A 15791-nucleotide genomic window follows, 5' to 3' on the forward strand; every position below is an offset into this window, starting at 1 on the left:
ACTGGGTGTCCCGTGGTGTCCTGGTGTCCATCTGTCCTGTCCTGGTGTCCATCTGTCCCGTGGCGTTGGACATCTGGGTGTTCTTGGTCAGCTGGGATGTTGTAGTGAGGAAATGGAGACGCACTCGTACTATGATGGTTATGAATTTGCGTGTGGATGAGTGTGACTGAGCACCATGGAGGTGTTTGTGTCAGGTACTTGTGCACGCAAAGAAAAAGTGCGCGCGCGCACACACACACACACACACACACACACACACACACACACACACACAAGCGTGCCATGCTGAGGTAAGCGCAATGCAGGGCATGAGGGTACCCGCAGCATAGCAACCAGGGGAAGACGGAGGTCTGGACAGGGAGGGAGGGAGGGAGGGATGGAGGGATGGAGGGAGGGAGGAGGAGGGGGGGATGAAGGGAGGGAGGAGGAGGGGGGGGTGCCGGGGGTAACCCGTCTCACTAGTGAAGGGATTCCACTGCTGCAGTGCTCAGCTCTCCTGCAGACTCTCCCCCTCCTTCCACTGCTGCAGAGAGAGACACACACTCACACACACACACACACACACACACACACACACACACACACACACACACACACACATCCTTTCATCGAGCGCTAGCGTCACTTTTGCTCTTTGTAGTTTTTACATGTCTCCATTTTCCCTTCTGTCTCCCTCCCTCTTTCACTCATGCTCATCCTTGCAATGTCTTGTTGTGTTTTCTCTCGAGTCCTCTCTTTCTCTCTCTCTCTCTCTCTCTCTCTCTCTCTCTCTCTCCCCCCCGTTCACTCTTCTTCCACAAGCTTTCTCTCTCTTTCTCTCACTCCTTCCACAAGCTCTCTCTCTCTCTCTCTCTCTCTCTCTCTCTCTCTCTCTCTCTCTCTCTGGATGGCATCTCACACACACTGAATATTTCAGTTTCCGTTTGAGCGCTGCTGTGTAGAGGGAGCAGGAGGTTCTGGTCCAGACACTGTCTCCCTCCCAAACCGCCTGCTGCTTCGGGCCAATATACGCTCACACACGCATGCTCCCTGTCTTTAAGTAACTCTATTTATGTGCATTACATGAAAGCGGTACTCAGTTCATAACTGTCCGGCAGTCCCCAAATGACTTCAACACACACACACACACACCACACACACACACACACTCTCATGTCCTCTTTTGATAGAGGATGTGGTGTGTTTTCACTCGTGTGTGTGTGTGTGTGCTCATCAATTGTGGGTTGTGGTTCTGAAGTGTTGTGCAGGGCTGGTTCCTGTGGGCCAACAGCAGTGACGGATCCCGAGTGACCAATCAGGCATCAGGGGCCACTGTGCCGTTTCACATCCCCTTCATCACACTTAGCTGTGGCCGTTCATTACAGCGCCGATAACCCGGTCACCCGGGGGGGCGGAGTCTCCGATAGCCCGGTCACCCGAGGGGCGGAGTCTCCGCTCGACTCCAAGCCGAAATTGCATGGGGTCCAGAGGTCACTGCAGAATCGCATCATCTCTGTGGCAACAAGCGCTGATGTGTGTGTTCAGGCTCAGCCTTCACACAGACGTGGTAGTGTGCAGCACTGTCCAACAGGGGGGGCTGTTGTTGTGTTGGAGGCTGTTCCAGTAGATCAACCATAAGGGATAAAAGTGCGTGATTGTTTTGCTTTATATTTTGGTGCGCTTACAGTATTTTGACATCGGTCTTGAAAATGATCGACATTTTATTTAACTAGCCCTGAACATCCACTGAACAGTTATGCGACATTTCTGAGATTGCTTAGAGGTTTGCATCCTTCCGCAGAGGTACACACACACACACACACACACACACACACACACACACCAGCGAGACTGAGAGCTAACTCAGACGGGCTCTTTAGCACCTCATCACTAATTAAGAGAAGCGCTCACCCAAGAGCCGCAGTCTCCAGCCAGCTGCACCAGATTGCTGCCACCTCACAGTAGTGTAGTGTGCGGTGAGTGAGGGGAGTGAGTGTTGGGGAGTGGGGAGCTGGGCGGGGCCTGTGTATAGTGGATGTGTGTGTGGGCGGGGCCTGTGCAAAGCGGATGTGTGTGTGGGCGGGGAAACAGCTTGGCATCAGGGACTGCGTCAAGCCTACTTGACTGCACAGTGTTAGTCATGTAGTAGTGCAGTAAGCTTGGGTTTCTGTGTGTGTGTGTGTGTGTGTGTGTGTGTGTGTGTGTGTGTGTGTGTGTGTGATTTTGTGTGTGTGACGGTGTTTTTTCTTTTAAATCTGCCCTCTTTTTAGCACGGTTCAAGCTCCGCTTTCTCATTGGCCGATCGTTGTGGGTGTTTGTGGATGGTAGCGGTTTTTTAGGGGTGTGGTTGGATGGAGAGAAACACTGTACCATTGGATGGATGTGAACTGTGAATAAGAGGCTCCACCCTCAAATGTAGACAGTGAGTGCACCCCCCCCCCCCTTCAGTTCTACCTACAGCTGAGTGGAAAAGGTGAAGTGTTTTCCCCTTATACTGTGTGTTCAGTGTGCTTCCCGTCCGGATCTCTTTCACCAGGGAAACCTCAGAATGGCAAAATTGAGTGTGTGTGTGTGTGTGTGTACGCGCGATACTATGTTTTGAAGCTCGATGGCTTTGAATCGAGTCATTCTCTCCTTCCTCTCTCTCACTCCCCCACCCTCTCCCTTTCTCTCCCCTCTCTACCAGTCCCTCTCTCCTAACATGCCTCTCTCATCCCCCCCCTCTCTCTCTCTCTCTCTCTCTCTCTCTCTCTCCCTCCTCTTTAGACTCACAGTTCTTTTTCCCCTGACTCAACAGGGATTCTCTGACTGTAATTTAATGTCTTCCTGCAAATAGCTATTTTTATTTGAAGTCTCACAACTCAGCAGTATGTTGAACAAAGTGGTATGCAGCTATTACAGAGCACTTCACCTGCAATATTAACACTGATTAGTGCTTAACTTCACTGCGGAGCACTCAAAGTTGCCTCATATAAATAATCCAGATGTTTGAGTAGAGTTAGCTTTCACATAAATTAAATTGTGACTTACAGTATTTACTTTAGATAACTCGACCAGGCTCGGTGTGTGTTTGCGCGTGTATTTGTTTGTGTGTCTGTCTGTCTGGAAGTTTGTGTGTGTGTAGAGTAAACCTTCAGGCTCTGTTTGGGAAAATGTTCTCTTGAGGGAAATCCACAGGACTTGACACACACACACACGAGCGCTAGCGTGCACACACACATGAGCACACACACCCACATGTACACATGAGCGAGCGCACACACACACACATCCTTACAGTTCAACTAAAGGTCCATGCGGAGACTCATTGTATGCAGGCCTGTCTCGTTTCATCTTCACACTAGACGTCTGGAGCAGTTTCACTGTGAATGGGTTTGACAGAACAACATTTATTTGGTCCACCGGCGCCTTCTGCAGCCCTAAACGCGAAACGGTTCCTGACAGCCTTGCTGTGCTTGTGTGTGTGCAGGGCTGGAAGGAGACCCCCACATGGCCTGCTCGGAGACTCCTGTGTACACCTGCCGCTTCAGAAGGTGAGTATCAAGAGACCGGAGACGGAGAGAGGGATGGAGAGAGAGAATGATGCTGAGAAAAAGAAAGAAAGCTAAAAGTCAGTCAGTCGGACTACGGTGTTTTTCCAGGCCAGTAAGCCATGACCCAGGCTGTTCATAGCAGTGGAAAAACCGATCCACTCTTACCTCAACATTTAGCACAGGCTCACAGTCACTAACGAAAGTCACCTCTGTCCCTCCTTCCTCCTCCTCTTCTTCAGTGTGTCTTGGTTATGTTAACGAGCACAACCTCTAACACTCCAAAGTGTGGCGTTTGCCCGCTCCAAAGTATTTGGCAAGCAAACTCTCGCCTCATTAAGAGAAATTACTGGCAAACAGGAAAGTCATTAGATAAACATGCATGGGGCAGAAAGCACATTTCACAGAACCGGGGAAAGTGGGCTCGGAATGACTTGGCAGCACAAGACATGACTGCTTCAACCAATCGTGTGTGATACATTTGCATAGTTAAGAAAATTAAGGCTTCGGCTCATGTTGTTTGAATATGTTTAAATATTCATCAGCAACTCAACAAGCCTACAGAAAATCATGCCTGCAGGAAAATTCAGTATGTATGAGCAAGATAATTACAAGACAGAATTATTTTGGATAATGTGACGAATAAATGAGAGAATGAAAACAAACAAACATAACTTTAACACCAAGATACTCCAGGACACCGGAAATTGATGAGGTGCTTGATGCTTATTTCATAGTGCATTGTGGGTAAGGTAGTTCTAAGGCCACTTGGAGAACAGAGCGGGCTCGCCTAGAAGGGCCGTCGAAACTAGAGCTCCTACAGGCAGAATAAAGGAGAGGATAAAGGCTCTCGCCAGCGAAGGACAAAAAAAAAGACTAGATAAACACAGACGAAGGAGGATGAGGAGGACGAGGTGAAGGTGACGCTGATAAGCTGCAGCGTGGCGGGCCTGCCTGTGATCCCCCAAACCCTAATATTAGCTTTGGTGGATCTGACGGACGTGGAGCTGAGCTTATTGCAGACGGATGCGTATGTCCATGGGCACAGGTCGTCGCATAGGTGGAGGATTAGAAAGTGCGAGTTTTGGACCGTCAGGCTTGGCAGAACTTACATCAGCTCAGTCCGAGGAGGATTTTGAGGCAACCGTATTTTAGCCCTCAGCGTTGAAGAACACGGTGCCCTGAAATGATCTCTCGTCCAGCCTAATGGGAGCTATAACAGAACCGTGGGGCCCTCAGGAAACACCTGCTGAAGACCAGCACTGTTCCAATCACAGTGATGCCCTCTGGAACCGGGCTTCCCAGACCGGAGATGCCACGAAACGGCTGTCCTGATGACCAGGCCGAGGTTCCACAGAGATCATCCAATTTTGGGTCACTTTCCATGATTAAATAAAAGCAATAAAAACTTCCAAAGCTGTTTAAGTGCGTTATTGGTTTCATATAATTCCTTATTAATATGATAATTCTGTCACCAAGCTCCAATTTTCTCTCCAAGGCAGGGAGCTCAGACTCTAGCCAAAGGGAAAAGGCCAGACACACGTGGAATGGCCATTACTGTGGCCCGTATAAGACCTTTAGGCCCTGAACGCTCTTTAAGACCTGAACTCTGTAAGACCTGCAGGTTCATTATCCACACAATGGCTGCTAGAGTGTGGAACTCTACTGATAAAACTCAACAATAGTCCAGCATGCTGAATTTTCATTATGATAGATTATAATAAAGAAATTATAATAAAGACCGAACTGAAGTAAAGCAAAAACAGATATATGACCGACCATCCATAACGGGGATGATTCCTGACAGAAAAGATCAATGAAAAATTCCAAGTCAGGCCAAAACGCACTGGATGATAGAAACAGTGTCTCACTGTTCACAAGAGTTCTCTTTGACAACTTTCTTAGCGAGGTGAATTCAGGTGAAACATCAGAACACAACCAGCAACAACAGTGGTGCTTATGTGGCTAGGCAGGGTTCAATACGAGGCTAGGCAGGGTTCAATACGAGGCTAGGCAGGGTTCAATACGAGGCTAGGCAGGGTTCAATACGAGGCTAGGCAGGGTTCAATACGAGGTTAGGCAGGGTTCAATACGAGGCTAGGCAGGGTTCAATACGAGGCTAGGCAGGGTTCAATACGAGGTTAGGCAGGGTTCAATACGAGGTTAGGCAGGGTTCAATACGAGGCTAGGCAGGGTTCAATACGAGGCTAGGCAATGCTGAAGTTCACCCTGTAGGGTCCGCCATGTGGATCCAGAGCACGCAGGAGCTAAGCTGAAGCAACAGCCTGCTGACGGAGCAAAGAGGCTGTTCCAGACACCAAAAGATCCGAGTATCTGCGTTCACAGAGTATCCAAGGGCCTCTGGAGGAATGAGATGATGGAAATGTTCCTGGAGGATCTTTTGAAGCGTCAGCTGGATTTAGATCCCTCGGTGAATTTGCAAATAGAGAGACCACACTGGGTTCTAACTCCCAAGACCAGATCAAATTCAAATGAAATCCTTTAATGTAAACGGGATGTTGAATCCAGATGGATGTTCCAAAATCCTCAGTAATATTTAAGAATGGAACAATCCCAGAAGGCCTCCTTACAATAAACTCTCCTCCTGGAAACGGAGCATTTATGAATGAATGAAGAAGATCCACTTCTATAGCGCCTTCCTCAGAACCCAAGGACGCTTTACAATCAACACACAGCTTTTACATCCCGTCAACATAAAAATGTCCCGTCAACATTAAGGCATTTAAAGCCTTAATAGGCATTAAGGATATACTTTCATCATCTTTTAAAATCAGGTGGTAACAGGGACTTGCAGTCTTGATGATGTGTCAGTTATGACCATAATCTCAGCAGCTAATCACAGTTCAAATAAGAGGGAAAATTGATGCAGAAGTATCTTTTCCAAACATGCCCCTTTCAGGAAGTGACCACTCACTTTATGAAGATGTTTTTCCAATAATGGCGCAAGAGACTCAAGGAATATTTATTAGTGGAGATGATCTAAATATATGTCTTATATATACATGTACACCTCTCAGTCACTATGTTAACCATAGCCTGGGGAGATGATGATTTGGACGCATTTCAGATGTGTGGAGAGACTTTTTCTTACAGCCCGTGATTGCACACATCATTCTTACATGCAGGCTACTCTACTATAGATTATTTATTCTGTTTTGTAAAGGCTAGACACACAATAGTGGATTATTTATAAGATCTTGACTCAAGGGACTGTTGCTATCTCTGACCATTCCCCAATAAACCCAACAGTACGGCTGAGTGATCAACCCAAATCTTCCCTCTGGAGACTCGATACAAATGTACGCTCCCTCCTTTTATCAAATAACAGATCCTGCATTCACATGGATTCTCTTTAGAATGGTTTTTAAACTAATATTTTTTTTTTTTTTAACCAAGCTTATTGGCCACATTAAACTTTGTAATTATGGAGGAAACTCCACCCTCCTGGAGATGGGCCATAATTTATTTCTGAATGAGGGGAAAATGGACTGGAATATGGATCATGCAGACTTGGTACGAAAACACTGACTATAAAATATCCACTTAAGTAATGGCAAACCCAGTGGAAGGCCCCTTACCACAGCTCATCTCATATCAAACTGGATTTATAGCTGGGAGGCATATACTTCTATTTGGAACCAACAAAATTAGTATTTTATGAGTACTCTCTGAGTAATTACATCTCTCTGTGACAGACCATCTGCAAGGGTCAAGATCTTCACTCCGCACTAGAGTCGGTCAACAGAATAGTAATCAGAAAGTAACACAGTGGGTTTAGACCATGTAAATATCTGTTGGCTGTCATATTAATACATATATGTGTCAATCTCCAGCATCTCCGCCAACTGTAATGTGATCCATTAGCACATTTGGGCTCCTCTTGGGTTATCAAATTTATTTGCAATAAAAAACACAAGCTCTAGTTTTTATTTATGAGCCCTGACAACATATTAAACCAAAAAATGATCAGGAGTAGAAACCAACTCAAATATTTAGGCGCAATACTCCCCTCTCCCAAAGAATCTTAACAGTCTTGGATCTACAAACGTTGATGCCTTAGAAGCAAACTAGGTATGATAATAATCAAGAATTTGGAGTAGAGTTGGTTAAGATGGGTCTTTTAGATTTCTGTATTTATTGCAAACAATATTTGTGAAAAGGAAAAATGTAGAAAAAAAAATTTCTTCAGCTGGTGAAAACAAAAGTGGGATTGCCTTACCATGCTTTAGATATCACGATAATCCCGTCTGCATACAAATATCTCGGAAAGTGGAATGATGTTGAGCAATCACTGACCGTCATCATTGACAACTGAAGCTCCAGTTCAGCCTCAGGCAGTGATGGCTGATAAAGTCGGATCAGGGCCTCTACACCTGGCCGTGTTACATGTTACAGAAGCAATAAGAAAATGTAACCATATACGAAGACGTAAAGTAACCATATACGAAGACGTAAAGTAACCATATACGAAGACGATTCTGCTCAATCAACATCAGGAGGGTAGAAGGAATTTTGTTGGAAAAACATTGAAAGATTTTCTTTATTACTTCATCTGTAAATAACAGAACACTCCTGCTCTGTGTTGCTCTCAAGTTCTGTGTTGTGCGTTATCTAGAAAAATGCAAATGTGATGGACCTCGTTTTGGCAATTAATATGAAGTGATTCAGATCAGGGTTCGAGCAAGTTTTAGTTAGAGTACCTTCACTTCCTGCTTAGACATGATGGAGCCAATCGAGGATTATTAGCATCATCGGACAAGCCTTTCTTAAGTTGAGCCTGTTTTTAAACTGCGTTCTTTAAACTAAGGCAGTGCCCAGATTTGCTGCAGGCGGTGAGAATGGTAAAGGTCCTCAGAAGTGCAAACTGTTGCTCGTAGTCCTCATTAACAAGTACCACGTGCAGCAGTACATTGTCACACAGCAAGAAGAATCGCTGGCACGTTGTAGCTACATCTGCCCATTAGAATTCTTCAGCTTGGTGTCTTTCAGTGAAGGCTTGATCAACTGACGATGCAAATCTCGAGATTGGGTAGCAGAGATTGGTGTGTGGGTGGAGGGTGGTGTTCTGTCCACCTGTCTATCTGCTGACGGATTACGAAGAAGAATTGGCTGGGAATCATCTGGTTTTAGAGACGGTAATCTGTAGTATACAGATTGGAGATGATTTGTCCATGAAGATATCCGTGTTGCCACTGGCCTTTGCGAGGCCCTCCTCACCAGACGGTCCTCTGCTCATAAAAGACCACAAAGCTGTTAGAATGTGTGTGCGCTTGCAGACTGAGGCAGGCCACTCTCACCACCGCCGCAGTAGCAGACGCTGTGTTTCGGTTCTTAAAAAGACCTTCTTTTCGGTTCTCGAAAAGAAGAGTCTTCCATCTCGAAGACTGCCGCTGCAACACTGCCCCCTTATGGTGGCCGCTAAGCTCGACCGTCCTGAAATCACGGCTGTGTTCGACTACAAACGGAGCTGCGCTCCACCAGTGAATGTCGGTCTGAGGTTTAAGGGCCGGTTCTGTCTTTAATGATGCACCCTGATGATCACCTTTAGAAGACCAAGCTGGTGAACATGCAAGGGTGTGAGGGATCTTACAAAGTGTGTGTGTGTGTGTGTGTGTGTGTGTGTGTGTGTGTGTGTGTGTGTGTGTGGGGCTCAGAGGTAGCGGTGATGTATCAGAACGGGCTGCCGGTAATCTCCGTGAAGCTGCCGTCTCGACGAGAGCGATGCCAGTTCACTTTGAAGCCCCTCAGTGACAGCGTGGGTGTCTTCCTCCAGCAGCTACAGACCGAGGACCGGGGCATCGACCGAGTCGCCATCTACTCCACAGGTACACACACCTGCACACACCTGCACAAATGGGCCTCCACAAGGTAAGTTCAACCACCATTTTTGCCACCAGGCCCTCAAAGTCTCAGCTTCTAAACTCTGCCCACAACTGTTGATGCACAGTAAGAGAGCTCTGCTGGATGAATATTAATGAGCGTTGTTATAAACTAGCTGGATGAATATTAATGAGCGTTGTTATAAACTAGCTGGATGAATATTAATGAGCGTTGTTTTAAACTAGCTGGATGAATATTAATGAGCGTTGTTGTAAAGTAGTCCACGGGCACGTATCATCTAGGCCACTGCGGTGGGCTTCATTGCGGGGGCACGTGTGGTGTCCTGGACATTTCTGTGGTCACGGTCAGACCACACTAAGGGCCACTTGAGCTGCTGCGAACTCTGGAGAGCAGATTATGGAAAACGTGCTCATGCCCGAATCAGAAAATGTTTCATTTCGTGATGAGCCCTCTTGAGTGGCTTTAATGGCGGTGTGTGAGAAGTGCTGAGAACAGCTAGCGGTGGTGGGGGCCACGGTCACCCCCCCCCCCCCTCATGCCTGCTCCACCCTTTTTTGTGTGTGTAGATGGAGCCAGGATAGCCTCCTCCACGGGGATCGACATTCTGCTGCTGGACGACTTCAAGCTGGTCATAAATGACACTACGCATCTGGTGCACCCACCCAGAAGAGGTAAGGGTTCGGTGGTGCATTGTGGGTCGTATGGTGGCAAAGCTGAAAGTGCTTTTACCTTTTTTTATGTTGGTAATAAATGTGTGTGTGCGTGTGTGTGCGTGTGTGTGTGTGTGTTAGAGCTGATGCCACACGAGGAGGCGGAGCGGTTGAACGACGTCAGGCTCCTGGTCCAGCAGCTCTACACCACCCTGCGCATCGAAGAGCACCAGCTCAGCAAAGAGAGAGAGCTGATTGGTCGTCTGGAGGACCTCAACTCCCAGATCCGCCCACTGGAGAAGGTTCCATTTGCCTTTGCCTTGTTTTTTGTGAGGCCCATAAACAGTTTGCAATCTGTGAAATGTGTGAACAGGTTGCCAACAGTCGTTGAGATACATGGGCCAATGATAGTGATGCATTTGATGCCATTGAGCCAAAATGTAAATTGTTAATACCTCATCTGACCACAAATTTAAAGCTGAGACTTGTAATATCTCGGGGCGATTAAATTACCATATGCAGACGCGAATTCCTGGCAAACGACGTGAGCAGGGCATTTTGCGTTCGCCAGGGTGACAACGATCGTGGTTTTTGTGTGTTTTATAATCTTCTATTACAATTAAAGCTCAGACTGTACCTCACCATTCAAACCAAAGCCTAGGGGTGACTTGGGCAACCAGCCTGTGTTTGTTTAGACCAGTTGCCCACCTGACCAGCTCACGGTTCTAAGCCCCTCCTCTCGTCTACTGTCCCGCCCCCAGGTGAAGGAGGAGCTGGGCCGAAAGGCGGAGCGCAGGACCACGTGGGTGCTGTGGGGGGGCATGGCCTACATGGCCACTCAGTTCGGCGTGCTGGCGCGCCTCACCTGGTGGGAGTACTCGTGGGACATCATGGAGCCCGTCACCTACTTCATCACCTACGGCACCGCCATGGCCATGTACGCCTACTTCGTGCTGACACGCCAGGTGCGTCGCCCAGACCCGCCCAAAGCGGCACCTACCAAAAGTTCAATAGCATTAGCCGTAATAGGACAATCGGAGCCTCTTTGTGCCATCTGTGTGTCACCTATTTGTTCAGACTTAAAGGAGCAATAAGTCATCATCTCCAGTGATTCTTCTGATGAAACGTCCATTATACTGACTCCTGGTGGATGCATCAGACGTTTTACACTAAATCTATTTTCAAGATGGCCGCCACCATGTGGGGGACCCGCTCTACGGAGCATAAAATGGCTTATTTGGGGACAACAAAGCTATTGAATTGATTATCTCATGTGAACATATAGAACAAATGAACAATCACTTTCAGAAATATGCACTAGGATGGTTAAACCACTGCTTGCCTCTTTAAAGGACCAGTTCTGAATGAGCCCCACTGTCTCCTTAAGTGCCCTTGCTTTAGTGTGTGTTAGTTTCCATAGATTGATTTAGCCTTTGTTTTCTCAGGTTCCCCATAAGAGAGAGCACAGCAGAGGTAGTAGTCTTGTGGTCCGTCTGACCCTAAACTTGTTTTATTTGACCTTTCCGTTCGGTTCACACGCAGGAGTACATCTACCCTGATGCCAGAGACAGACAGTACTTGCTGTTTTTCCACAAGGGGGTAAAGAGGACACGGTTTGACATCGAAAAGTATAACCGACTGAAGGACGCTATTGCTGAGGTACATCAGTACACACACACACACACCTTTACACCTTTATTTTACTTGATTTTATAATCACCCCCTCTTCTCTTCCTCCTTCCCGACCCGTCTCCTCTCTACCTTTCACCTCCTCTCTCCCTCTCAGGCCGAGTTGGATCTGAAGCGTCTGAGAGACCCTCTCCAACTACACCTCCCTGTCCAGCAGATCGGCAGCAGCAAAGATTGATGGGAGGAGTGAGAGCCTCCCTCCTCCCCTGTCTCTCTATCTTTCTCCTTCCTTTTCTGCCCACATTCTTTTTTTCCTGAATTTTTTTGCCACCTTTTTGTCTTTCTCTCTCTCTCTCTCTCTCTCTCTCTCTCCAGATGAAATGGAGCTTTTTAATTATTATTGTTTTTAAGTGTTTTGTTTTGGTTTAGACGACTGAGTAAACACGCCATGTCAAAGGAGGAGGGGACGGGATGAAATCAAAAGAGAAGAACGCTCCTGAGACGTCTCCGGCTCTGGGGGACGAGGTCACTAGTCGTGCCTGCGGACCCGTTGAGCTCGGGCGAGCCTGCATGGGCCCAGAGAGAACTGCTGCAGTCTGCAGGAAGCTCCCGCTGCCTAACAGGAAATGACATCGGGCTTTGGACAGTACATCAAGGGACAGTGACCCCACTCTCTGCATGGGACATAAAAAAACAAACAAAAACACACACACACACACACACACACAAGCTCTGTGGTTCAGCACCTCTAAAACCTAAGAACACCGTTCACCTCTTGGGCAGGCTTTTCTTTTTCCAGGGAAGTCGGACACGTGTCCAGCGCCGTGAAGAAAGACCTTGTGCTGTTTTTTTGTTTTTGTTTTGTCCAGCACTGGACGTGTTAACGAGGACATTTAACGAGGACATTTAACAGCAGCGGCGCTTACTCGGCCCCCGCATCCAGGGAGAATCGGGGCCCCTCCTCTCCGTCTCCCCTTCCTCCTAGGCCCCTCCCACTGATGCCACGCCTCCTGTGCCCGCCCCCTCCAAGCCCGCCTTCAACATCAGTGGTGTGCTGCGACAGTGTAAGAGCTGGACGAGGGGCGAGACCACACTGCTGCTACGTGTGTGGGAAGAGCAGGGGTCACGTGACCAACGCCTCATTTCCTGTGCAGACCTGTTCCAGCCTGCAGACCAGAGACCTACTGGCTAAACATCACTGTGTGTCCTATTATTCCAAAACAACAACAAAAAAATGAATTATAAGAAAGGGTGGGGAATAAATAATTTTGGCACTTTTTATTTTAGAAGCCATATTATATTTGTTATGATGGGTGGTAAAAAAAAAAAAGAGAGAATGACTAGAATTGACTTTTTATTTCTTAGTGGACGAGTTGCTCCATTTTACCATCTTGTCACTTCAACATATAAGGCCAGTGTCTTCAGTCCTGAAGACGTCCGTCACTGAATCATGTCAGGTCTCGTACAGCTACTGACGTGATTCCATAATTACCATATCTTTGCTTCATGCAGGCTGCGATTGGTGGCATGAATGACAGAAGCCACACCCACTAACGCGCAGCTGCTTTGTGACCGCAGATTCAGAGTCCAGCTCGCCTTCAGTGATGTTAGATGGTTGACCCTCCTCTTCGTTTTCTCCGCTGCGCTTTCCAAGCGTCGCAAAACTACGTTACCCACAGTGCCTCGCAGCACCCGGTGCCGCTGACTGGGCTCCGCTGTTCTCCTCACTCAGCACCCCAGCAAGACGGACGTGCAAGACATGCCCACTTTTCCTTACGACGAGGGGGGGGGGACAAAAACCGCGGGTGACTAAATCTGTGCCCGAGCGCGTGAGGAATCTCACGTGATTTTTGGCCGCACGTGTCCTCCTCGGCATGCCAAAAAATCTGGTGATCCACGGAGAGAAGCGTGTAATATAAGTACATCGTAGAATTTGTGGGTTTCTCATGGCCGTCCACGCTGCAACGCGTGACTGTCGCTTTCTCCTGTAGGTCGTGCAGTACCTGTAGAGGAGCACGTGCGCCCTGTTCTGGGGCAGCGTGCGTGAAGCTGGTGTTCACGACTAATCCCCCGCACACACACACACCGCTCTGCTGCAACTCTCGCATCCCGCATGCCAAAAACCATTCCGGACGCGTTTCGTCACGTTAAGGTGCTCGACCCGTCGCCTGTTTTTAGTTCGTGATCTCCCGCCTTCTCTCTGCAGCGCGTTTGGCCGAACCGTTGTGTCGTTTGCGCAAGACGTGTCTCTCTCGCGTGCGCCACAAGCTTGCGTGCGTTATCGCGCCTTTAGAGGGTTGTGATGCGTGGGGTTTTGTGTTCGGCACCGCACCATCGACGCTAGTTCGAACGTGCCCACTGATCCTAGACCTGCCCTCGGCTGCTGTCACCTGACGTGACATTCCAAAGCTCATTACCCCCACGCCGCCCCCTAGACCTTAAATGCTGCAGATTAAAGTGGTACATTAGGATTCAAAGTCATTATCTTACCGATTTCCTAAAGAGCCCGTTCTCCTACCCAGCTGTCGTGATGAGGCTGCAGTTTGCTACACTTGAGTCATGGCTGTGGTCAGGCCAGCCACAGGGGACGCTGGCTGGGGTTGAGGAGTGGTGCGATGGGCTTTAGCTCGGCGTGGGGCTCGTCCGGCCATCTAGAGGAGACGGGCGGAGCTGCGTTCGTCTGCGCGGGGTTAGGAGAGGATTCAAGCCCGCCACCCCAAACCGCCATGGACACACCTTTGTGCTCGCCCTCATTAAAGTGCGTATTAACGCTGCACTGGTGTGGTGTTGTTTTCTTTCTTCTTTTGCCGTGTTTCTTCATCGAGGCAGGTTGGGAGTGTTGGTGTGTCACCATCAAGGCAAAGTGGAAAACTACGGGTTCACTAGGGGCCGATTTCCATGCGTGGGTGGGGGGGGGGGGGGGGGGGGGGGGGGTTGGGGGGGGTCAGCTAGCGAGGATCGATCTCGGCGCGTAGCCCCTCCCCCGCTCTTCGCCTCAACGTTACATCCTCGCATCATAAACCCTCGACTGCAGATGTGTGCACGCTCCATTAACACTCCCTCTCACCACCTGCAGCAGCTGGAGTCATCCTCGTCATCATCATCCTCACACGCTGGCTGCCATCTCTCCACTGATCAGTTTTACTTTCTTTTAAGGGTGATCATTTTTTTTATGGGTTTTTTTTTTGGTTTATTTTTGTTTGGTTTTTTTTTTTTTTTTACAAGAGTATATCTAATATATGGAACTTATTCTAAAGCGGGTGTTGCATGAATGTATGTTTACAAGGGGAAATTATATTAAATGATCCAAAAAATAATGGTAGAGATTGCAGGCGCTCGGTTGTCTGGGGCTTTATAGAGCTTTTCCTACCTTATGGTCCTCAGAGATGAATGTCCATCCACACACTCTTCATCCTCCTCTCCCTGTTCCTGTTCTCTTGCATAAACTTCATCATCTCGTTACACAGTCTCAGCCCATCACATGAAGTAGGTTTCAAAAGTGTGCGTTCTTTACATTTACCACACGCTCCACAGGACTTTAGGGATGCCATTTTAAGTGAAGCATGACCTCATGTTCTCATTCACAACTTTTTTTTTTCTTCAAATCATATTTTTTTTCTCCCCCTCACACATTGGCCTTGGATGCTGTGATGTTGGAAGATTATGAAAAATAAAAATGTAAACTCCTGTATCATTTATGAAATGTGTATAAAAGAGAAATGTAATTCAGTTATCAATAAATACTTAGCCAGTTTTGGAACCGAGTCCTTTTTTTCCCCTCTGATACCCCGTGAAACAAACCTTGTGTTGTAATGACCGTAGCATTTTGTAGTTTTGTGTGTGCATATTATGTAATACTGCTTGTATACTTTGCCATGCCAGTGTACAGAAGATAATTTCAGTCAGAGAGACCACGTAAGGAACAGTCTAGCCGCACCACATTACTAAACCTTGTTTTAGATCCAATGAGAAGACTAAACATTGTTTTAGATCCAATGAGAAGAGCCTTCCAGCTCCAATCCGAGACTCTGACACAGTTCCAATCTTTAAATCTAGACTTAAGACTCACCTGTTTAGTCAAGCCTTCAGCTAAAATTCCCCTTGTAAGGTGTAGGGGCTTGGGGGCCCCCAGACGTTGAGA

At 47.7% G+C, this 15791-nt stretch overlaps 1 protein-coding gene across 1 annotated transcript; it reads left to right on the forward strand.

Annotated features, from left to right (window-relative positions):
• Positions 1-3422: 3422 nt before the first annotated feature.
• Positions 3423-15410, forward strand: mcu (mitochondrial calcium uniporter). The gene is made up of 7 exons (XM_076973872.1): positions 3423-3512; positions 9185-9355; positions 9938-10042; positions 10163-10323; positions 10783-10986; positions 11564-11680; positions 11808-15410. Exons 2-7 carry the CDS (start codon positions 9196-9198, stop codon positions 11886-11888), a joined length of 828 nt encoding a protein of 275 aa, XP_076829987.1. The 5' UTR covers positions 3423-3512; positions 9185-9195; the 3' UTR covers positions 11889-15410.
• Positions 15411-15791: the final 381 nt, after the last annotated feature.

Source organism: Brachyhypopomus gauderio, chromosome 15 (assembly GCF_052324685.1).
Source record: "Brachyhypopomus gauderio isolate BG-103 chromosome 15, BGAUD_0.2, whole genome shotgun sequence".
Taxonomy (NCBI): domain Eukaryota; kingdom Metazoa; phylum Chordata; class Actinopteri; order Gymnotiformes; family Hypopomidae; genus Brachyhypopomus; species Brachyhypopomus gauderio.

Excerpts from the sequence above, each read along its gene's own strand:
- mcu (XM_076973872.1), top strand. The coding sequence starts at position 9,196 with ATGTATCAGAACGGGCTGCCGGTAATCTCCGTGAAGCTGCCGTCTCGA. Across the intron at positions 10,043-10,162 it reads GGTGCACCCACCCAGAAGAG|AGCTGATGCCACACGAGGAG; the intron begins GTAAGGGTTCGG and ends TGTGTGTGTTAG. Across the intron at positions 10,987-11,563 it reads ACTTCGTGCTGACACGCCAG|GAGTACATCTACCCTGATGC; the intron begins GTGCGTCGCCCA and ends GTTCACACGCAG.